This window comes from Sminthopsis crassicaudata, chromosome 2, assembly GCF_048593235.1.
Source record: "Sminthopsis crassicaudata isolate SCR6 chromosome 2, ASM4859323v1, whole genome shotgun sequence".
NCBI classification, from domain to species: domain Eukaryota; kingdom Metazoa; phylum Chordata; class Mammalia; order Dasyuromorphia; family Dasyuridae; genus Sminthopsis; species Sminthopsis crassicaudata.
Window position 1 is genome coordinate 270,360,649 of NC_133618.1, and position 23,029 is coordinate 270,383,677.

The 23,029-nt window shown below is 45.4% G+C and overlaps 1 protein-coding gene across 4 annotated transcripts in view; it reads left to right on the forward strand.

The window, feature by feature from the left end:
* The window catches only part of BAHD1 (bromo adjacent homology domain containing 1), a 38,523-nt gene extending 15,494 nt beyond the window's left edge, over nucleotides 1–23,029 (forward strand). For all 4 annotated transcript variants that reach the window (XM_074289272.1, XM_074289273.1, XM_074289271.1 and 1 more), the window contains exons 2-7: nucleotides 10,117–11,654; nucleotides 14,193–14,548; nucleotides 18,158–18,317; nucleotides 18,718–18,794; nucleotides 19,927–20,018; nucleotides 20,487–23,029. In XM_074289272.1, the coding sequence (XP_074145373.1) occupies nucleotides 10,133–11,654; nucleotides 14,193–14,548; nucleotides 18,158–18,317; nucleotides 18,718–18,794; nucleotides 19,927–20,018; nucleotides 20,487–20,676 (2,397 nt within the window). In that variant the 5' untranslated portion in view covers nucleotides 10,117–10,132 and the 3' untranslated portion in view covers nucleotides 20,677–23,029. The remainder of the gene's footprint in view (nucleotides 1–10,116; nucleotides 11,655–14,192; nucleotides 14,549–18,157; nucleotides 18,318–18,717; nucleotides 18,795–19,926; nucleotides 20,019–20,486) is intronic.

The following is a 23,029-nucleotide window of genomic DNA, read 5'->3' on the forward strand; positions in this document are numbered from 1 at the left end:
CCATGCTTAATTTAGCCCATCTCCCTCCTTGTACAAATGTAGAAAGGGATAAGAAGGTTGAATTACTTGCCTAGGATCCCAGAGGAAGGCAAAGTGACAGACTTGGCCCTGCTGGGTCACAGCCCAAGGCTTTTGCTTCACTGGTCACCATCTCTTATGCAGGTGTGCCTTCTTTCATGTAATAATGACACACCTGGAAAAAAGCAGTGTGTCAAGTTAAGTTTTGTAAATGGAAGCATTTTAAGTTGGGGAGTTTGCCATTTAAAAGAACCCTTTGAAGAATCCCTTTGTGATGCAAATAATCACTTCCTAATTTGTCTCTTCTCTCACTTTGTAGCTTCTTACAGTGGGGCACAAGTTATAAACTAAGCTAGCTGCTTTGTGCTGTAAGAAGCATATCTGTTTCTCCTGGTAACCTTCACCATCTAGGGCCCAGGGGCTATAGACTTAGACTCCTCAGGCTCCTCTCCTTAACTTAGCCACATCTCTTTCTTTGTGGGCAGAACCATTCCAGAAGAGCTGTTGACACTTTAACCTTCAGTGAAAATTTCATGACCTGCATGGATAACACTCCATCATGTCACGACTTTTTGTGTGTGTATTCTCATTTAGGAGAGAAGAGGGAAAGAAAGGCTTCTACAGTTTCACTTAGTGCAAATTAAAGCCCATTTCCCAACCCCAAGATAGAAGTAGATCCTAGATTGACTGGGTCAGTATACAAAGTATACCAGGGCAAACTGGAGCCACTGGTTAATGTAGTGGGACCAGAGGCTGGGCATCAGAAAGGCTTCAAAGGTACCCTGAGGCCCAGAAGCTTAGGAACATCTCTTGTAGAAGTGTTGAGAGGAGTGAAAGGTGAGGCCAGTCTATTTGCGGCAAGCCAGAGCGGTAGTGAGGCAGACCTTCCAACAGGGTCAGGTGGCAGTGGTTGGAGTGGTTCCCCAGAGCACCCTGGATGTGTGCCCACGCCAGCATGGTGTCTAGGTTTCATTCATTCAGCAACTCTATTTGGAGTGCCTACTATGTACCAGGCACTATGCTGTGTGCTAAAGGGAAATTAAAAGATAGTCTCAATATGTCCTCCTTAGGAGGTATCATTGCCCTGGTTATCTCTGCCACCCTTTCCTAGGGGCATAGCTTTCTTGGTGAGTATCCATCAGTGCCCTAGCTCGCCCGTGTTGACATCAGTGTAGCAGCATCCTCTCAGAGGAAGTTGAGATGGTAGAAGGGTTTGTCTAGTAAACTTGATATGGGAAGACACATCCCAGGCCTTTCCAACCAGGAAGATTTAGTTCTTTTTTTTTATAACTTTTTATTGACAGTATATATGCATGGGTAATTTTTTACAACATTATCCCTTGCACTCACTTATGTTCTGATTTTTCCCTTCCCTCCCCCATCCCCTCCCCTAGATGGCAGGCAGTCTTATACATGTTAATTGTGTTATAATATATCCTAGATACAATATATGTGTGCAGAATCAAACAATTCTCTTGTTGCACAGGAAGAATTGGATTCAGAAGGTAAAAATAACCTGGGAAGAAAAACAAAAATGCAAACAGTTTACACCCATTTCCCAGTGTTCCTTCTCTGGATGTAGCTGATTCTGTCCATCATTGATCAATTGGAATTGGATTAGCTCTTCTCTATGTTGAAGATACCCATGTCCATCAGAATACATCCTCATATAGTATCGTTGTTGAAGTGTATAATGATCTCCTGGTTCTGCTCATTTCACTCCGCATCAGTTCATGAAGGGAAGGCTTAGTTCTTTTTTTTTTTTTTTTTTTTTTTTTTTTTTTAGAATTTTTTTCCACAGTATATATGCATGAGTAATTTTTTTTATAATATTATCCCTTATGTTCATTTTTCCAAATTATCCTCCACCTCCCTCCACTCCCTCCCCCCGATGACAGGCAATCCCATACATTTTACATGTGTTACAATATAACCTAGATACAATACATGTGTGTAAATACCATTTTCTTGTTGCACATTAAGTATTAGATTCCGAAGGTATAAGTAACCTGGGTAGATAGACAGTAGTGGTAACAATTTACATTCACTTCCCAGTGTTCCTTCTCTGAGTGTAGTTATTTCTGTCCATCATTGATCAACTGGAAGTGAGTTGGATCTTCTTTATGTTGAAGATATCCACTTCCATCAGAATACCTCTTCATATAGCACTGAAGTGTACAGCGATCTTCTGGTCCTGCTCATTTCACCCAGCATCAGTTGATGTAAGTCTCTCCAAGCCTCTCTGTATTCCTCCTGCTGGTCATTTCTTACAGAGCAATAATATTCTATAATCTTCATATACCATAATTTACCCAACCATTCTCCAATTGATGGACTTCCATTCAACTTCAAGTTTCTAGCTACAACAAAAAGAGCTGCCACAAACATTTTGGCACAAACAGGTCCCTTTCTGCTCTTTAGTATTTCTTTGGGATATAATCCCAATAACAGCAATGCTGGGTCAAAGGGTATGCACAGTTTGATAACTTTTTGGGCATAGTTCCAAATTGCTCTCCAGAATGGCTGGATTCTTTCACAACTCCACCAACAATGTATTAGTGTCCCAGTTTTCCCACATCCCCTCCAACATTCATCAGTATTTGTTCCTGTCATCTTAGCCAATCTGACAGGTGTGTAGTGGTATCTCAGAGTTGTCTTAATTTGCATTTCTCTGATCAGTAGTGATTTGGAACACTCTTTCATATGAGTAGATATAGTTTCAATTTCATCATTTATCAATTGGAGAATGGTTTGATTTCTTATAAATTAGGGTCAGTTCTCTATATATTTTGGAAATGAGACCTTTATCAGAACCTTTAACTATAAAAATATTTTCCCAATTTGTTACTTCCCTTCTAATCTTGTTTGCTTTAGTATTGTTTGTACAGAAATTTTTTAGTTTGATGTAATCAAAATCTTCTATTTTGTGATCAATAATGATCTCTAGTTCTCCTCTGGTCATAAATTCCAGGAAGGCTTAGTTCTTAAGAACATGTGGCTTCAGCACTCTTAAGACACTGACCATAGAATTCCAAGCTCATCAAACCTATTCCAGTGTAGATAGAAAAGCCTGCTTCTAGGTAACATTGTACCCCAGCTTTCATTTTCTGTCACTTGTATAAATCTGCTCCTGTCTAGGGATTTCTGTCCTAATGGATTGAATGGCAGAAGTAGCTTTTTAATCGACACCTAACAGAGCTGAGGAAGATTATCATCTCTTCAGGATCGATATTGCTCTGTGGTTCCTGGACATGAGCTCACAGTGAATTTGGGAGTAAAATCCACATTCCCTTATCATCCCACCCCACCTCCCATCTCCTTGAAGAAGCTAAAAAGTATTTCTCTTGGCTGGTTTTACCGTGGTAATTTCGAAGTTCTATGTAAAGGTAGAGAGTGGGTTTTTCAGTCAGTATTGGAGTGAGAGATCCCTGACCCCAATTCACACCATACTTAGCACAACTAGAAAGGAGTGAAGATCCCAATTTTCCCATGATATAATACTTGGACTTTTAACATGTAGAATTATAACAGCGTGGCAAAAGTTCAGTGTGCAGGCAGAATTTCTTCATTTTCTAAATGAGAATAAAGGGAGCTGGCCTCATTTGGAGGTACAGACCCTTAATATAGAGAAGGGCTATAAGGAACAGACCCAGGGTGCTTCTGAAGTTAACCAGCTGCTGGCACTCATCTAGCTAGCTCCTCACTCACTGTGGAAGAGCTCCCAAGCTGTGAGGGAACTCTCTGCCCTCCCAAGCCCAGATGGTAGGAGGGACAGGAGGGGGAGGCACAAGCAGCCCTCCAAGATGGCTTTTGGATTGTCTTCTATGAATTACAGAGTGATAGCTGAGAATTGATGATTCTCTTGATCCCCGCCCTTGGTATAGTTGGTTAAGTAGTCTCACTTTTAGTACAATAAGAACAGCTGGGAGGATGTAGGAAAAAAACAAGGAATTCCCTGCCAGTTTGTTCTATACCTTTCCCCTCCCCCAATCCCACGTCCTGTGACTCTCACTCTAGACCAGATTGAGGATCAGCCTACTAAGGGTACCTCCCCTTTCTGTGCCCTTTTGCCATAACTCAGCAACTGTCCCCCACCCCCACCCCTAGGTTTCTAGTCTTCTCATGTTCCTTATCCTTTCAAAATGTTGGATGGGAAAAGCTTGAGGAGCTGGTATGATTTAGCTCTAGAAAGGAGTCCTTTAGTCTAGTTTGGTGTAGTGAATAGAGTGTCAGATTTGGAGTCTGGAAGTTCCATCCTGAGTTACTAGCTATGTGACCTTGGGCAGAGCAACTAACTTCTTTCTGCCTCATGTACCACGTCTCTAAAACAACAGGGTCAGACTAATGACTTCTAATGGTCTTTCTCATCTCTAAATCTAAATGTTAGTGCTCTCTCATTTTTCGATTGAGCAAACTGAGGTCCAGAGTTATGTACCTTAGATAACTTTATACCTAAAAGGACTTGGAAATGTAGGTTCTCTGATACTAAATCTAGTATTTTTTCCACTATCCCACACTGCCTGAAATTCACAGTTAAGAATGTATATGCTACGCTTTGTGGGAGTATTTACATTTTAAAAGAAGCTGATAGAACTGGGCAATGTTTAACTACTAATGGTGTTTCAGCGGTGAGGAAGAATTTTTTGGGATAGGAACCTTCCTGGGGTTCACTTAGGTAGTTCCATATTCTGCCTCCTCTTAGGGCCAGCCTTTTATCATCAGCAATGGAAACCTTGAGCTGAAGATGGAAAGCCAGACTGGAGTTCAGGTGCCCAGAAGCATTCCCCGACCTGCCTTTCTCCTTCCATTCCCTACCCCCAGCCACACACACACACACACACACACGTGTGTGACTAGAAATCCAAAAAGGATGCAATAATAAACCTTCCCTCAGCCTACTCTTCCCTGCCACCTCTTTAGTCCTCACTCACCCTTTTGGTTTATGGTACTGATTGCAGAGAGGAAGGAAAGGTCACATGTCAGCTCCCTTTTAGTTAGAGTTATCCTCAGATATCTGAAGGGAAAGGCTGGGGTATTGTGCACTGCCAGTGCACCACTTCCAGACCAGCCTGCAGCTTTAAGGTATAGAGAGAATCAAAGTCTCCTTGGAACTCCAGGTCTATGACTCTGTCTTTTTTTTCAGTCTTGTGGAACAAGACAAAATTGAGACCCAGATCCTTCTATGATAAAGATCATTTTTTGATAGAGCTAATTCTTGATCTTTACCATCTTGCCTTCAATCCCATTGCCCCTGATCACTGTCCACTGTCTCTGATCACTGGAGACTATTGGTTTGCTCTGTCTCTGGGGTGACCATACATTGAATACAACTTGAAGGAAGGGATTGTTTACTTTTTGTCTTTTCCTAGAATCTGGTTCTTTCTTTTTCTTCTCCACTCTCCCCGCCCCCCCCCCCCCCAAGACCTGTGTTTTCATTGATGTTGAGAATTCCTTTTTTGGAAACTCCTTCTCCCAGTGTAGATGTGCTCCTGCTCCACAACTCGTTTGCCTATTGTATTGAGAGCTTGAAATGATTGGCAAGGAGATGTATGTCAGAGACAGGGCTTGAACTCAGGTCTTTCTGACTGATAGATTTCTCCTATTCTCAGCACATCTTAGCCATTTAAATCCTTGTTCATCGGGTGAAGATATGGTCATATGGTGACAAGAGCAAAATTTAGAATTTAAAGTAGGGAAATGTAGTTTGATTTTTGGTTTTGCCATTTATTAGCTATAAATCTTTGGACAAGTCATTTCTCTGAGATTGTTTCCTAAAACAGAAAATGAAAATAGTGGCTTTTGTACTAGTTGCCTAACAAGCATAAACTGTACGTGTTATTTATTATTTCTCCTGAAGGTCTTGGCCTCCTGGTTGCTCTTCCTCAGGGTTTCATACTGCCTGGATGTTTGATGAAAAGGGGGAAATACTGAGGAAAAAACTGCTGGGCTGGTTTTCTCTGGTGTTCACTGGCTAGATAGTAGTGCCTTAGGGCACAAGAAATATCTTTGTAGAATCAAGTTCCCCAACATCACTTTCCTAGGAAGTTCTTATTGGAAGTGCCAATTAGGGGCCAGCCAATGACCATATCCTTAGAAGGAGAGGGAACCCAGAGTTAGCAGTGGGGTAGGGGTGGGGGCTCAGCGCAGCTACCTTCCTTAGCTCTTGGTGTGATAAGAATCAAGTTCCTAGTAAGCACCCCACTCCCAATTTCTTAAATAGTCATTGTACTTAGTGGTTGATCCATTGTATAAATGAGAGGGAAAGACTGCTGAAATTCATACCTCACCCTGATTTCTTAGGATTCTCTTTCTCAGATTAGGTTAGACCCTTTGGGGGGAGGAAGAGGAGGATGGGAGGTAGGTCCATAGAGCTGTGAGCTGCTTCTCTCTTGCCCAGCTCCACCCCAGGGAAAAGCTGCTGCGGTAGTTCCCATGTCAAGCTTCAAAGTGTGACTCATTCCACTCTTTCTTCAGCGTGCCTCGAAAGCCCACAGCTCAGCATGCTCAAGGGAAGCTGAAGCCAAATCACCCAGCCTCTACATGGATGATTCTGGGGTGAGGGAGGGGACAGTTCACGATTTAGATCCTGCATAAAATCTGGGAGGATTCTGCAAGTGGTGTTTTTGATGGCTTAGAGTTTTCTCAATGAGCTACTTGGGAATTTGATAACTTCACTGGAGGATATGTTAATGGGGAATGCAGGGTCAAGCAACTGAGCAGCATCTCCACCTGACCAGACAGTGTAGGTATATGTCTTTGGGAGACTTGAATGTTGAGCTGGCTGTTCATATGAAAAAGAATTCATACGTTCAATCTCAGAGGAGGAGAGCTAGGGGGAGGGAAAGAAGCATAGCCCTGAGACCCTTACTCCCTGTGTCCTAACTCACTAGTGATTTCATGTTTACATGGTAAAGAGGGCTCCAGTTAGAATCCTGAAAGGGCAAACAGAGCCCTGAAGTCACCTACCCATTCAGTTAATTAACTACTTTTCCTTGACTACCTGCCTCTGTGTCCTGTATTGTTTCTTTGGTGTGCTGCAGAGCAAAGGTCCCTCCCACCCCCCATTCTGGGCAGTTGGATCTCTGCATGAGGGCTGTCTACCAGCTTAGCTATGTTCCCAGCTTGACTTTGACTCTCAGTATGCATACATATCCCATGAAGGCCAGGAGTCTGGGTGAGCTTGGCTAAATGGCCTTAGGCCATCCTCTGCTCCTCTGTCCTGGTAGGCTCTCTGCCTAGATGAGGGAGGGAGGAGGGGAAGGGGAGCCACTTAATTTCCCAATCTTTCTCCACCTTTGGAGGCCCCCTGAGCTTTCTGAGAAAAGGGTCTTGGTTTTGACCTGCCCTTCTCCTCTCCCCCACCCCACCCTTCTGCCCTAGTGCCTCGCTCTTGGCCCTGTCCCGGGGCCAGGGCAGGTCAGCACATGAAGCCACAGCTTTCTCCCTGGCACATTGCCTCCCCTTTCCAGTTTGCCGAGTCAGGGCTCTGGGATGGGGGTCGCCCACGCTGATCAGACTGGTTTATGGCAGGGAGGGGAGTCCTTCTGACAATTCCCAAAGCCTTTACCTTCCCCCCCCCCCCCCCAGTTCTTCCCAGGGGAAATATCAAGGGCTGAAAATGAGTGACTCAGAGATGTGCTGCCCGGCTTACTGGCCACTGCTTACCTTGGACTCTTATCCTGGTCCTCTGAGTGGGCATTTGGCATGCTCACCGGAGAAGGGAGGCTTCAGGAAGCCTGAGCACAACTCTCGTTTGGGAATTTCAGGGTTAAATCCTAGCCCAGCAGGGACTCTAACTCTGTGTTCTTTAGAGTGGAGTGTATGTGAATAACAATAGCAGTGGGGGAAATTAAGAAGGAAAGGGTGGGAAGTGGGGATGGGCTGGCATTGAGGGTAGGCAGAAAAGAGTTGTGGAGCCTAGGAGCCAGGATTGGGTTTGTGTGTCCTAGTTTGTTTGAGAAGCTGGGCCCCTGTGGGCTACCCAACGAGACCTGGGGTCTGCCAGAGTTGGGACTTAAGCTAGAAACTCAACTTTTGTCTTGGCTGCAGCTACTCTTTGAGTTTCTTGAAGGGCAGATACGATCTGAGAGGGAACAGACATTCCATGACTCCCTCAGACCAGTTAAGCTCACCTTATCCATCCACTCTTCAGGACTTGGGAGCCTTTTTTGCTGGGGGAAAACTTTCTGTCCAGTGCCCCCTCTTCGATGCCAGGTTTCTGAAGTGCAAAAAGCAGGATTCTGGGTTACCTGTCACATGTATATCTGCTTTGGCCTGAGTACACCATTAAAGAAGAATTTCCTACATCTGGTTGGTTCTTCTATAGAAGGGTCTGTGATCCCAGATGTCTTCTAATTTAAGAAGCAGCATGGTTTTGTGGCAAGCCATGAATATGGGAACCTGGAGACCCCCATATTCCAGTCTTTGCTTTTACACTTTCCAATTCTGGGAACGTCACTTAGCCTTATTATCCTCATGTATTAAGTAGTTATAGTAATACTAACACTAGCCACCTCACAAGCTAAAGTACCATATGAATAAGTAGTTATTAAGGTGGAATAAAACACTGGACTCGCCAGTAGAGGAAAAAAGCTCCAGCCCCTTAACTTTTATTTGATTTGCTCTTTGCCTCTTCCTCTTCCTGAATCCCTTTATGTTTAAACAAGGATTTAAGGCATCTGTTTCTGGGTCTGTGACTTGGACCTGCTTTCATACATAACATGTACCCACATTGGGACTGAAGGGTTCCAGACTACCAGCTTCCCAGCCTTTCCTTTCCTGAAAAGAGACTATTAACTGCCCTTCCCAAGGAAAGTAGAGCCCCTGGGTCTCTATTTGGTGATGGGCCACTGGGTAAGGTGACAACTTCCTTGCCCCTGGGAGCCCTTAAAGAGCCAGCTTGAGGGGTGGTTTTGGCCTGTGTACTAGGTAGGGACCAAACTTCTGATTCTCTCAAGTGCTTTTCTCCATTGAATCTGGGTGCTGACTTTGACTATAGAACCTTTGGGGTTGAAGTGGGTAGGTGGAATAAGTGAGCAGAAAGGACCCAGGTTGTCCTTTACCCAGAAATTCTGATTAGACCAGCTTCTTATTCTTCCTAAGAAGACCTCTCTCCCCATTGATGGGAAGATACTAGTAGCTCTCTTATAAAATTTTTATTCATTTACTTATTTATTTGTTTGTTTTGCAAGGTAATTGGAAGCAGAATTTTTTAACTTGAAGGATCCTTCAAGGTCATCTAGTTCAACCCCTTTATGATGAAGAAACCAAAGACCAGAAGTATCATCTCTGTCCCTTTACTCTTTTACACCTAAATTGAATTATTGCTATATAACCTTCATAAGAACCTTGCTGTTCCCATGGGAACACGGGGTGCTTGTCACCCAGAGCCACATAGCTTTTGCTTAGTCCTTAGTATATAGTCCCCAAATCATGTGAAGAGAACAGGATAGAATACCAGGCTGGGTTCGCTTCCCAGATTTCCTTTTTACTTTACCTTGGTCCATGGGCCTGGTTATCTTCCATTACTAAATAGACAGTTCCTTTCCCCTTCCTCGCATGGACGTGGACAAGATGGGACTGTCTTGGGCTTGGAGGATAATGGGAGAAATGTGCCCATGGAGAGAGCATCCCTTTTTTCAGTTGAGATTGAACATAGGCCTATAGACCTTCTGGACCATCCCTGTTGATCAATGCTTTGGAAAGAGGAGAGTTGGTGAAAAACAAATCTAGGCTTGGAAAAACAGAAAACCAGGTGGTACATTGGTGTCCTGGAAATGAACAAAATGGAGCTAGCAGAGATAATTAAAATTAGAAAGTGATTGTGAGGAGAAGTTGGAAGATGGAAGTGGGCTTTGAATGGGGGAGCTGTCAGAGAGAGGTATAGTGGTAAGAAGGTTCATCTGGAGATCAGGGAAATCTCCTCTGTCACTTAGCAGCTGTGTGATCATGGGCAAGTTGGTTAACCTCTCAGAGCATCCGTTTCTTCCATAGATCTGTATAATATCTACTTCACAAGTCTATAAGTATCAAATGAAATAGCAGATGTGAAACGCCATCTCTAATGATCAGTTATTACTGTTGCTTTCTCTCCTCCAGGTCCAGAAGCTGCTCTATGACGCATGCTCGGAGGAAATCTCTGTCCCTGCTGAACTCTCTCCCTACTGGCCGGGAACCACTTCAGGTGGAAGGCAAGAGGATGGAGCGGCAGGAGGGCACTGAGCCTGGAGCTGCCCCAGAAGTCCCAAGCCTCCCCAGTCTACAAGAGCTTAGAAAAAACTACCCTCTTCGCAAGCGGCTCCTGGGCGCAGGCAAGCCGAAGACCTGCAAAGTGCTGCTGACCCGCCTGGAGCATGTGGCCGGCCCCAGAGGCAAGGAGGCCTCCACGTGGGTGGAAGAGCTGCAGCCACTTACACCTGGCTTGCCAGAGACTTCTATTCCAGGCAAGGGTGAGACAGGTGGGGAGCAGGATGCTGGGCCTGATAACTCCCTTCCTGAAGAGCCACGCAAACGGCGTCTGGCTTCGCTCAATGCGGAGGCCCTCAATAACCTGCTCCTAGAGCGGGATGATGGGGCCGGGCTTGCCGCTACTCGGCGGTGCCGAGGGGAAACAAGGAGAGCCCGAGATAAAGTAAGTGGGAGTTGGGCTTCACCAGAGAAGCCAGTCCCCAAAAGCTTTAAGGGCCGCAGCCGAACTCGGGCAGGAAGACTCAAGGGTAGTAGCCAGGACATTCTGCCTGAGGAAGTATTTGAAGATGGCTCCCGCCGGGAAGGTGATACTGCTCCCAAAAGATTGGCCAGCCTGAATGCAGCAGCCTTCCTCAAGCTGAGCCAAGAGCGGGAACTGCCCCATCGGGCCCCTCGAAATCACACTGATGGAGATGTCCGGCCTGACTCTATAGGCCCTAAGACACTGAGGCTTAAATGGGCCAAAGCCAATCGGAAAAACTGCGTGAAGGCTAGGCAGGAAGCTAACCTCGCAGGGACTGAGGGACTGCCCAGCTGGCAAATACCCCCTGAGGGAACCTGGCCACCAGCTGCCTCTTCTGGCTCCCCTCGGTTATGTGGCAAAGGAGAACCCCTACCTTATGAATCCTTGAGCCACTCTTATGAGAGCCCTGGGGACCTGTACCACCGGCTGCCCCTGCTGATGGGTGGGCAGGCTGCCATGAAGCCAGAGTATGGGCGCCCAGGAGAGAAATCTCCCACTCCCAAACAAGACCTACACCAGCCCTCGTTCCCTCTCCCCCAGCTGCCCCCGCTGCCTGTGCCCGGCAACCACTCTGACTACGGCTGTTTCTATGGTGGTCCTGAGCTCACCACACTGAGCGGGGTCTACTTGTACTACGGTCAAAGCGGACTGCAGTGTGGGGGCTACTCACCCTGTTCTGTGTTCCCAGAGGGGGGCGAGCTGTCCCCTTCTGCCCCCTGTGATGGGCTTCTGGTGGCCCCCAGCTCCCTGCCCACAGGGACCCCTTTCCAGCACCCTCCTTGGTGTTCATCACGTTACTGCTGTGGAGAAGGAGAAGGAGTAAACAGCTACAGTTTCTGCGGGGTTCTCCCCATGTCCCTTAGTCGTGTCAGCAGCCTCCATGCCACTCATGGCAGCTGTCCCTACAAAATGCCTTTTGCAGCAGGTAAGATGTCTCTAGAAAAGGTGTTTGCCTTGGGACAAAGGCTGTGCTGATCTGTGCCTTTCTAGTCTTTGCCTTTGGCATAGTGTCCTGAGAGTTCACTCTAAGGTTGTAGCAAAAATTCGCTAGGGGACCCTGGCCCTGAGAAGTGGGCACAATTTTGGTTCTGACATTTTCAGGGAAGCTCCTCAGTTTTATTCTTTCTGCCTTAGTGGCTGTCAAGCTGCTTAGGCATGTCAGACAGGCAAAGCTGTGCCCAGCTTATCTGTCAGGACTTTATGGAGAATAGCACAACATAATAGCCGAGTATTCTTGTGAACAGTCAGCAAGCATTTGAAATAGCTTATTGTGTGTGTCTGCCACTATGCTGTATACTGGGGTCATATAGGTCTAAAACTGTCTGTCTTCAAAGAGTTTACATTCTAATGGAAGAGACAACTTGTAAACAACTAAGTTCACAAAAGAGGGGTATGGGTGTGTGTGCGCGCCTGCCTATACACAACCTACACACTTGATGGAAGATAGTCCAAGAAGGGAAGGCACTTGCAGCTGCAGGGATCAGGAGTGGGCCCCCTATAAAAAGGACTTGTACTTTAGTCAAAGTTTTGGGTACCCCAAAATTCAATGTAGTATGACTAAGACCTAGAACAGACTTAATTCCATGTAATAGATCCAGAAGAAGATGCGTGTACTTTTGTAACATGTGTTTTTGATAACCTGACTGTGTAACCAAATGTTACCATAACGATTCAGAACTCTGCTATAACATTGACTGATGAGGGGCAGGGCCTCTCTGGCAGCCTAGCCGACTGCCCTCCTAAAGCTGCTTTTGCTAATGTTTTTTCAGAAGCACTTAAGGGTGTGGAGTGGGCTATGCTAGTGCTTTTCAGATGTAGCTTTGCCTTCTGAGCATGTTAGGCTTGCCAAGTTGTGTCTTTGTCATCCTATGATTGTGTGTCTGCTGCAGAAAGCCCTAAGCATGTGTTGACCAGTGTGTTACTAAAGGATTCATATGGAGAGCCGAGTCCTGGGCGGGAAGGGGAGTTGGGACATGGGATTGGGAATATAGATAGAGGCCTTAAAATGAAAGTAGCTATTACCACAAGAATACTGGCCTTAATGCCAGAAAGCAATGCCCTCCTTTATATGTTCCCTTAGTGTGTGGCCTTCCCTTTGGGAAGTCAGGATTCCCACAGCTTAAGCAAAGTAGTATCTGAGCCCACAGCCTTGGCTCTTATTGTCTCAATAAAACACAAATAAACACCTCAGGAAAATGTGTTCCAGGCCTGATGAATCTATCTCTGTCTTTTTTCCTCCCTGGCTAATTAAAATACTAAGACAGTAGAAGTAATACCTTTGGTGGGGGGGGGGGTGGGGGGGAGAGAATTCCTTCAAAAATGAGAGTAAAATTCTAAAATAAGAAAGAATAGGGAGGCCTTGTAAGTCTTAGGATTTACACACTGGCAATTGCTCTTTTTTTCCAAGAAGACGAAAGTCACCAGTCTTCACTTGGGGGTAGAATTGGTGTCTTCGTTGGGTTAGGAAAGCTTCCTTGTCTTGTATAGTAGCCTTGTGGATAGACTCCTCCCAGCATTCCACATGGGCAGCCTCACTCTATTCCAAGAAGCTCAACAGCCCATGCATGACATTCTTACTTGCGATCTCCAGTATATTCTACTTTGGTCCAGGGGATAAAATGAGGAACAGTTAGTAGAAATTACAGAGAGACAAATTTAGACTTGACTTTAGGAAAAATGTCTTGTAGGAGCTATCTAGAAGTGGAATGGGCTGCTCCAAGGCACAGCGGACTGCCTCTTGTAAAGGTCTTCAAGGAAAGGCTGGATGAGCCTGTGTTATTTGTATTATCACAGATTCTCTTCTGGGTATTGGTTGGATTAGATGACTGTCGAGGTCCATTCTACCTCTGAAGTTCTGTGATTGTGTTTGCCAGAGAAAGTCTAGACAGGAAGTGGGTAGCTATGACTTTTGGGGTCTCTTCTCAGCTCAGACACTGACCACTTTTAGTTCCTCATCTTTCCTTTCTAGGGAAGGTGAGCAAATCAGCCGGGACAGTAATTCAGTCATCATTCTAAATGGCTCTGTCCTCCTTCTGGGAGCCCGAGTTGTCAAGGAGGCACTGAGTTGGGCCTTTTCAGTGACTCCCTCTCCACCCTCTCTATAGGAGGCTATAAAACAACTTTATAGACCAATAGGCTCTGACCAGACTGGTTGTTCCAGGTTCCCCGTTGGGCTAGAGCCCTGGAAAATGAGGGCAAGGTTCTTCTCTCTTCTCCCCACCCCACACCAGGCCAGGACATAGATGGCTTCTCTTGTTTTGCCTATCTTTTTGTATACACAGTTACCTTCATCCTGTACTTCCTTAACTAAATGCCTAAAACCCTTTTACTCTTGGCAAAGCTCTGGTGGTTCTCCAGTTGTGATCACAAAATTTCTATTTTAGATTAGGGATTAAGCTTTCGGAAAAGTGGGTAAAAGGGACCACAGAGTTCTCATTGACATTTTCCCTTCCTTTCCCATTAGAGAGTTGCAGGTCTCTGGACCAGCTGGACCTCACGATCCCTGTAGCTGGCCATCCAGCTTCACCTGCCCACCCCCTCTCAGGATGCCCTGTGCCCAATGTGCCGCCTGCAGCTGAGCCTGTCCCCCATCTGCAGACACCCAATTCGGAGCCCCAGACGATGGCCCGTGCATGCCCACAAAGTGCAAAGCCTCCTAGTGGGTCCAAGTCTGGCCTGCGTACAGCACCCAGCTGCCTGCATCCCTCTGAAACCAAGGCAGTGAGCAGCCACCCAAAGCAGCAGCGCATCCAGCGTCGTCGGGCCACTAATGGCTGGGTGCCTGTTGGAACTGCCTGTGAAAAGGCTGTGTACGTTGTGGTAAGTATCTAGCATCTGCTGAGGGGAGGGGAGGCAAGGGACAGAAGTCAAAGCTTTTTGGAACCTCAGAGGACTCTATGGGGCATTAAGCTTATGAAAGATGGAGGAGAGACCAAATCCTTCTCACCTCCTATTCTCTGGTTCTGGCTATGAACTCATGGCAGTTGACAAGTTCCAAAATGGGACTATGCAGGCACCTGAGGTAGCTGAGTTTGAAATTAGATTCTAATCAAAATTCTGCCATTGAGTGACCTTAGGAAAATCACTTTCTCTGAGCAAAGCATGAATAATTGTAGGTATTAGATTCTGTCTCCCTATCTCTTATTCTCTGGCTGTCCTGGCTTTTCCAATTTTTTAATTCATAAAATTCCAAGAAGGTTTTTGGTACTCCTCTAAGAAAGTGAATATTAGACTAGTTGTAAACAAATTAGTAGTTCCCATGAGAAACAATATAGCAAAGATGTTTATATCTTTATTTACATACATACATACACATACATACATACATACATACATACATACATACATTATTGAAGGACATATTCAGTAATCTCAAACGGAAACACTAGTAAAGTCCTCCATCAGTCCACAACTTCATAAGGAGAGGTCCAGAAGCCTATGGGCACTCTGATCAGGGTGATTGTAGGGAAACCTAGAAGTAGTGTGATCTCTGGTAAACATGACTGAAATCAGTGAAGTCTCAGGAGCTACACTAAGAGTCAAAGCCAGCTCCTTGTAGGTGACTTCCCAAGGAAATAAGAGACAAGGTAAAAGTACTTTAGCAGACAGAGTTGTGTCTCCACACTAGAGGACCAAGAAAATGGAATTGAAACCAAGTCTGGTAGCTACAAGTCTAGTAGGCTGTAAGGAGTTAGAACTCGAAGCCAAGGATTGAGCCCTAACATCTTGTCCCAGAGCTGGATTATGAAAAATGGCATGGAGAGGGAACAGAACCCAGAATCCATAACATTGGAAGTATATTAACAGAAACAGAATCAGCACCTACTCACCTCATCAAAGAGTAGCCTTGTCACAAGGTCTCAGTCTAAGAAATGAGGCTAGAGACATGAACAAAAACAAGAAAACTTTGAATACCCTGAAGAATACATGGGTTAGAAGAAACCTAAGAAGTAAATCCAGAAGGAGAGTGGTATAACTTTACAATAAATATAAGAGGGGAAATGGCATGGCAACAAGGACTCTAGGAATGGATGAAAGAAATAAAGCAAGAAACAAAAAATGCAATTAGAGGGGAAAAAAATAGGTGAATAAACAACTTAGAAGGTGGAAAATATGAGTCAAGAAGCAGACAACCTAAAAAACAGAATGGAGCAAACAGAACTCAGAGATTGAAGGAGAACATGAAACATTAGAACAAATTCAAAAGACTCAAAAATTGGAATCCATGTGTTATCTACCATCAAAAATAAATGACATGGAAAATAAGTCGAGAAAAGATAATTTATAAGACAATATTACAAAGCAGTGGTCGTCAAAATCATTTGGTATTAGCTAAGAAATAGAGTAGTCGATCAGTGGAATAGGTTAGGTTCGGGACAAAATCGTCAATGACTATAGTAATCTAGTGTTTGACAAACCCAAAGACCCCAGCTTTTGGGATAAAAACCTCACTATTTGAGAGAGACTGCAGGGAAAGTTGGAAACCAGTATGACAGAAAGTAGGTATTGATCCACAGCTAACACCGTATACCAAGATAAGGTCAAAATGACCTTCGTGATTTAGACATAGTGATATAAGCAAATTAGAAGAACAAAAGATAGTTTAACTCTCAGATCTGTAGAGAAGGAAGGAATTTGTGGCCAAAAAAGAACTGGAATTTATTATTGAATACAAAATAGATAATTTTGATTATATTAAATTTAAAAGTTTTTGTACAAACAAAACTAAGGTGGACAAGATTAGAAGGAAAGCAATAAACTGGGAAAACATTTTTGCATTCAAAGGTTCTGATAAAGGCCTCATTTCTAAAATTGACTCAAATTTATAAAAATTCAAGCCATTCTCCAATTAACAAATGATCATGGATATAAACAGACAATTTTCAAATGAAGAAATTAAAATCATTTCTAGTCATATTGATCAGAGAAATGCAAATTAAGACAACTCTGAGGTACCACTCCATACCTTTCAGTTTGGCTAAGATGACAGGGAAAGATAATGACAAATGTTGGAAGGGATGTGGGAAAACTGGGACACTGATACATTGTTGATGGAGTTGTGAAATGATCCAACCATTCTGGAGAGCAATCTGGAACTATCTTCAATGGGCTGTCAAACTGTGCATGCCCTTTGACTTTAACAGTCTTTCTACTGGGCTTATATCCCAGAGATCTTAAAGGAGGGAAAGGGACCCACATGTGCAAAAATGTTTGTGGCAGCCCTGTTTGTAGTGCTAAGAAACTGGAAACTGAGTGGATGCCCATCATTTGGGGAATGGCTGAATAAGTTATGGTATATGAATATTGTGGATATTATTCTATAAGAAATGTGGGGAATGGCTGAATAAGTTATGGTATATGAATATTGTGGATATTATTCTATAAGAAATGTGGGGAATGGCTGAATAAGTTATGGTATATGAATATTGTGGATATTATTCTATAAGAAATGATTAGGATAATGATTTTAAAGAGACCTGGAGAGACTTAAGTGAATTGATGTGAAGTGAAATGAGCAGAACCAGGAGATCATTATACACAGCAACAACAAGATCATACGATAATGATGAATTCTGATGGACGTGGCTCTTTTCAACAATGAGATGATTCAGGCCAGTTCCAATGATCTTGTGATAAAGAGAGCCACTCTCAGAGTGAGGATTGTGAGAACAGAGTATGGATTACAACATAGCATTTTTACTCTTTTTGTTGTTGTTAGCTTGCATTTTATTTTTTCTCATTTTTTTTCCTTTTTAATTTGATTTTTCTTGTTCAGCAAAATAACTGTATAAAAATATGTATGCATATATTGGATTTAACATATATTTTTACCATGTTTAACAAATATTGGATTACTTTCCATCTAGGGGTGGGACTTAGAGGAAGGGAGGTAAAAATTGGAACACAAAGTTTTGCAAGAGTTAATGTTGAAAAATTATCCGTGCATATGTTTTGAAAATTAAAAAGCTTTAATAAAAAGAAAAAGAAAATTTAAGAATCATTAGACTTCCTGAAAAGCATGACCAAGCAAAAGTCCTGGATACCCTCACTCAAAAATCACAAGAAAACTTAGAACCAGAAGCTAAAATGAAACTAAAGTCACTTCCTAAAAGAAATCCCTAATTGAATATATATATATGAATGAGAGTTATATGAAATTGAGGGACCAAATGGAAGTGAAGTAGGACAATTAATGCCCAGAGCCCACAGGGATGGTTCCATAAAGTTTCTTACTTCATTTCTTAATTTCTCTCTGTGAGTTTTCCCCTACCCTAATCCTCAAAAAAGATATATGCAGGATAAATGTACTCCCTTGACCTCCCTCTCCTTGGGTGAGGATGAAGTGCATATATGTCAAAAGGATTATAATTCCTTTTTTCTCCTATTATAAGACTGCAAAATCTGAAACCCATTTATATCATGGCTTAGAATGAACCAGGACCAGCCATCCGAAAGAGCTACCAGGCGGTGGAGCGTGATGGAGAGATGATCCGGGTCCGGGATACAGTCCTTTTGAAGTCAGGACCACGAAAGAAATCTATGCCCTATGTGGCCAAGATCTCTGCCCTTTGGGAGGACCCTAAAACAGGTATTAACCCAGGGAGAGGAAGCACATGGCACCGGAATGGCACCAGGTTGAGATTCTCATAGTTCAAATCTCAAGTTATGGAAGATAACACCTCAGGGACTGAATGCCTCATTAAATTTTCTTTCCACTTCTGTCCATACACTTTCAGGCATGAGTATCTATCCTGTCTCCCTTGAAGGTGTTCCAATGTCATAAGCTCATCTCTGAATACTGAATTCTAGGCTAGCATCAGGGAGAGGGGCCAGGTGCTCTGTACAGCTTTGGAATCATGAGCAGTCATTAGCAAAATCTAATCTGGGCAAAGAACTCTAGCCAGAGTTGACAACAGCTTGGGAACTTGAGGCCAGTCTTTCTCAGATTGCCAGCTCCATCCCTGAGCACTTCTGTTATCTTTCCACAGGAGAGCTGATGATGAGCCTGCTGTGGTACTATAGACCAGAGCATACTCAGGGAGGCCGAAATCCCAGCATGCATCAGGTGAGCACCTGAAAAATAAAGAGATATTATCATTGGGACTGTCCTCTGCATCTCGGGGGTGCTGGAAAAAAGATATGGCTGTAAGGAGGGTGGAAAGATATTGGGGATAAAGGTCAGGGCCTAGCTTTCTCTTCTTAGCCAGACTTGTTCCAAGACTTCTACAAGACTGGGATTTATTCTTGCCATTCTCCATCAATCCTCTCCTAAGGGCCTTTCTGGTTCTTAAAGGAAATGGAGGAAGAAGAGGGTCACTGAAGATAGTGCAGGACTCTGCATGAGACTAAGGTCTGGAAACTGCTAGAATCTTAGTTTCTCCTGTTGACAACTTCCAGTCTAACAATTAGAGTGGATTTTCTGGCTAAAATTGCTCAAAGAGAGGTATCTGCCTAGCCACATAGCAGTAGAGTTGGGGCAGGATAAGTAGTCCCTCTTTCCTGAAGATTGAGTTGATGTGAAAGGCAGTGTGGAAGCAATATGTGGATACATTTTTTAACTCAGACTGCCTGAGTGCCCCCAGCTTCCCCTCAGTGAGCTTAAGTTCTCCAGGAAGAAGATGGAGCAAAATGGGGAAGGCCCTTAACTAGGCAATAAGATACCTGGATTCTATTCTTGACACTGTTCCCATTCTCTTTGGACCTCTCTTTGCTTGCTTTTTGACTATGATGAGGCTAGCACTAGCCTATTTCAGATAGGTTGAGGACTTGAGAAGATCCTGGAAGCTGTCCTTTCCTCTAGCTTCCTCAGCTGACTAGGTTGAAAAAAGGACTGTGATTTGTATAAAAAACAACCACCCAGTGCTGGGACCGGGACTATGAGAATAAAATGGCAAAAACACTCTATATATTATGTACAGAGCCCCTGGAAAGGAAGCTGCTGGTGGCGTCCTTGGTTGTAATTCCTTTGTTGAATGGAAAATGGAATAGGGCTTGGGAGAGTAGGGATGGAGGGGTCTAGGGTTTGGTCTGTTGGGTTGGTTAGGAGAAGATGGCCCCCTGGCCTTGTGGATGATTGAGCCTTCTCCAGGAGAGAGGGTAATGGCTCTTCTTCACTCTGCTTGGCTTGAGCTCAGACTACTGAGAGCACTTTGCAGCCTCTAACCTTGTACTGCCCTCTTCTCTATCCTCCACGGCAGAATGAGATCTTTGCATCCCGCCACCAGGATGAGAACAGTGTGGCCTGCATCGAGGAGAAGTGCTATGTCCTGACTTTTGCAGAGTACTGCAGGTGGGTAGTTCTTTTTGCCCACCCAGGCCCACCTCCCTCCTCTAATAAAACCCTGATAGGGTCTGGGGGGATCTGTCAGTCCCTTGCTCCTTCTGCTCCCACAGAGGCCTTAGGGATACTTCTGAGAGCCAACTCTTTCTGTCACTTCTGGCTCTCTTGGAGAAACACTCCTCTCTCACTGCAGATTGGATCTGGTGGGATGGGGGAAGATGGGGGAGAATTCCTGGGGGAACTGGAGGATCGTCTTGTCCTCAGCCCTTCCCTAGTGGGAAGAGACCTCCACTGTGATCCTCTTCTTGTTCAGTTGATTTACAAGAGGGCGGAGGAGGACCTGGAAGGTGCTTGTTATACTCAGATTCAGAGGTGGGCCGGTTCCCACAAGGGGAGGGACTCATGGACAAGGTCTAAATCCTAGATATTGGGCCCAGAAGATGAACCCCCAGATCATGTCCATACTGTTCCCTACAGATTCTGTGCCTTGGCAAAACGTCGGGGTGAAGGTCTTCCTGGCCAGAGAGCAGCGCTGGTGCCCCCCTCGGTAGAGTACTCTACCCCACCCCACCGCACAGTGCCAGAAGACACAGACCCTGACCTGGTGTTTCTTTGCCGCCACGTCTATGACTTCCGACATGGCCGCATCCTCAAGAACCCACAGTAGCTGCCCAATCCCCAGCTCAGGGGGAAGAACTGGCAAGGGGCACCCGGGGTGGGGGTGTTCCCTGTGTGCCAGGGTGGCTTCCCCAGAGTGAGAATGGCAGCAGCTCAAAGCACAGCACTTGGTTAGAAAGAGCAAAAGGGACCTGGGGGAGGCGTCCTCTGGTTTGGTTGGGGGTGGGTGGAGCCTGAGCGGGTCCTAGCAGAGGCCAGGTTCCAAGGTCCCATGTCCCATGGGGGGAAATCCCTGGCTAGAGCAGTCTTTACAGGGTGGAGCCTTGGCCCAGAAAGGAGCAGGGTAAGACAGGGCAGGGCACATCCCCGGCCCCATAGGCTGCCCTCAGTGGGAAAGGAAGAGTGGGAGACCAGCTTTACCTCACCACACTGTGACCAGCTGTTGCCCACTCCTAGGGGTTCCCTTCCCTCCCCTCCCCACTCCACCTCCCAGGCTCTGAGCAGATCACTGAGCTCAGCCTCAGAAAGCCAGAGCCTGTCTTCTTGAGCACTTGACTCCCTCTCCCTAGCTAGGAAGGCCTGCCCCTGCCCCACCCCCACTCAAGGCCCCTGGAGCATCCCCCCTCTCCACTTTTCATCCCAGTCTCCCCACAGTATACTATCACCATGGGGTGAGGGCAGTCCCCTCTGCCTGGACGGAAGTGAGCCTGGTGTGGGCTCTATCTAGCTGATATCCAGCTTCCCGTCCTCCTGATGCAGAGAAAGGTGCCATGGGGCTCCCAGAAGGAAACTGCCCAACACAGGGTGTATGTTGTTTCGGAGAGGGTGGGTATTTGGGAGGGGGTGGGGTCAGGGAGAGAGAAAAAAAATACTACCTGATTTGCTGGAGACTTTTTTCCCTCTTGCCTTACACGTTGAGGTTCTATAGAGCCTTTTGCAGACCTTCAGCACCCAACTCTTGGAGCCCAGTCCTAAAACAAACCAAAGGAGAGCGGGGTGGCCCAACACTTCTCCCACCCTCCCCCATCTGCCCACCCATCCATCCGTCCCCCTGGAAGCCCTTTGTAGATTGCACTAATTTAAACCAGAATGAGAATCAACACTGTATCACAGACCTGCTGAGAGCTGCTGCCACTCACTCCTGGAGCTAGGGAAGGACCTGGGTTTTCCATTTTGTTCCTTTCTAGCCTGAGCTGAGGGCCAGGCTCTGACCTCACCTTTCTTCCTAGGGATGACCCCAAGAAAAGAGCAGGTTAGGAGCCCCCTACCCCACCCCGTACCTTACTCCCTTCTCAATTGGGCCTGGCAGGGGTTGGGAGGGTGGGGGATTGGGTGGGGGGGGAGGTGGCAGCAATGTGCAGGCCCTGTTTATTTCCTTTTCATACCAAAGAGGGACCGTGATGGGGGAGGGGAAGGCTGAGACTACAGGTCTTGCCTCTAGTTAGCTGGACTGCCAGCTGCCCCCCCACACCAATGTGTTTGCCCTCCTCGCCCTCACTCCCGGGGAAGCCATGGTTTCATGGGGAGTTGAAGGGATCAGGCTGTGTGAGAGGCAGAGAGCCTCTTGATCCGGGGATAGCCTATGCAAGGCCAGACCTTCTCAAGGCCTTTGTGGCACCCCTGCTTTGTCCTTGTCCTCTCTATGTCCCTTTGTATTGAGGCTTCTTGGGGGGAAGGGAGAAGGGGCAATTCATATCCACTAAAGAGTGGGTGAAGTCCCTAGGGTAACAGAGGAGAAGTTATAAGAGGGGAGCCCAGTCCCAATTAAGGAGGAGAGGAATCTGAGGGCCCCTCAAACAAATAAGCTGATTAGGGGGAAAAATCAGTCTGGGAGGGATGGGGATCCTGGGATGCTTAGGGCATCTTGCCCACAGCAGGCAGTAGGGGAATAATGGATAAGGGAGGCTTGGGATTGGAGCTCTTCATGCTGCCCAGCAGTTGGGGTATCCAGAGATGCCCACTCCTTCCCAAAGGATCTTAAGCGATCCTGCTTGTGAGAAAAAGCTAAGCCTACCCTAGCCCTCCAGAAGGAGACCCATCCTCCCACCAGGGAGGGGGAAAAGACTTTGCTCCTCGGGTTCCTTCTCCTCAAGGCAGGGCACCCCGCTGCCACCCAGGACTCTTTCATGCTTTTTTAATCTCTTAGATATGGAAATATTTTTTGAAACTGAAAATGCAGCTGGTAGAATTTCAATGGAAGTGTAATCCATGTAAAATATATTTTAGTTGATAATTTTGTAAAATGCACTTTTTTTGTGTCTCCCCTCGTTTCCCAGATCTGTATTTCAGTGTTTACAAGGGGGGAGAAACCTTCCCTCTCACCCCCTTCTGACAGAGAAATTAGAAGTAATTCTTTAAGAAAAAAAATAAATTTGAGAAATTGTATTGATTTAGAAAAGGTT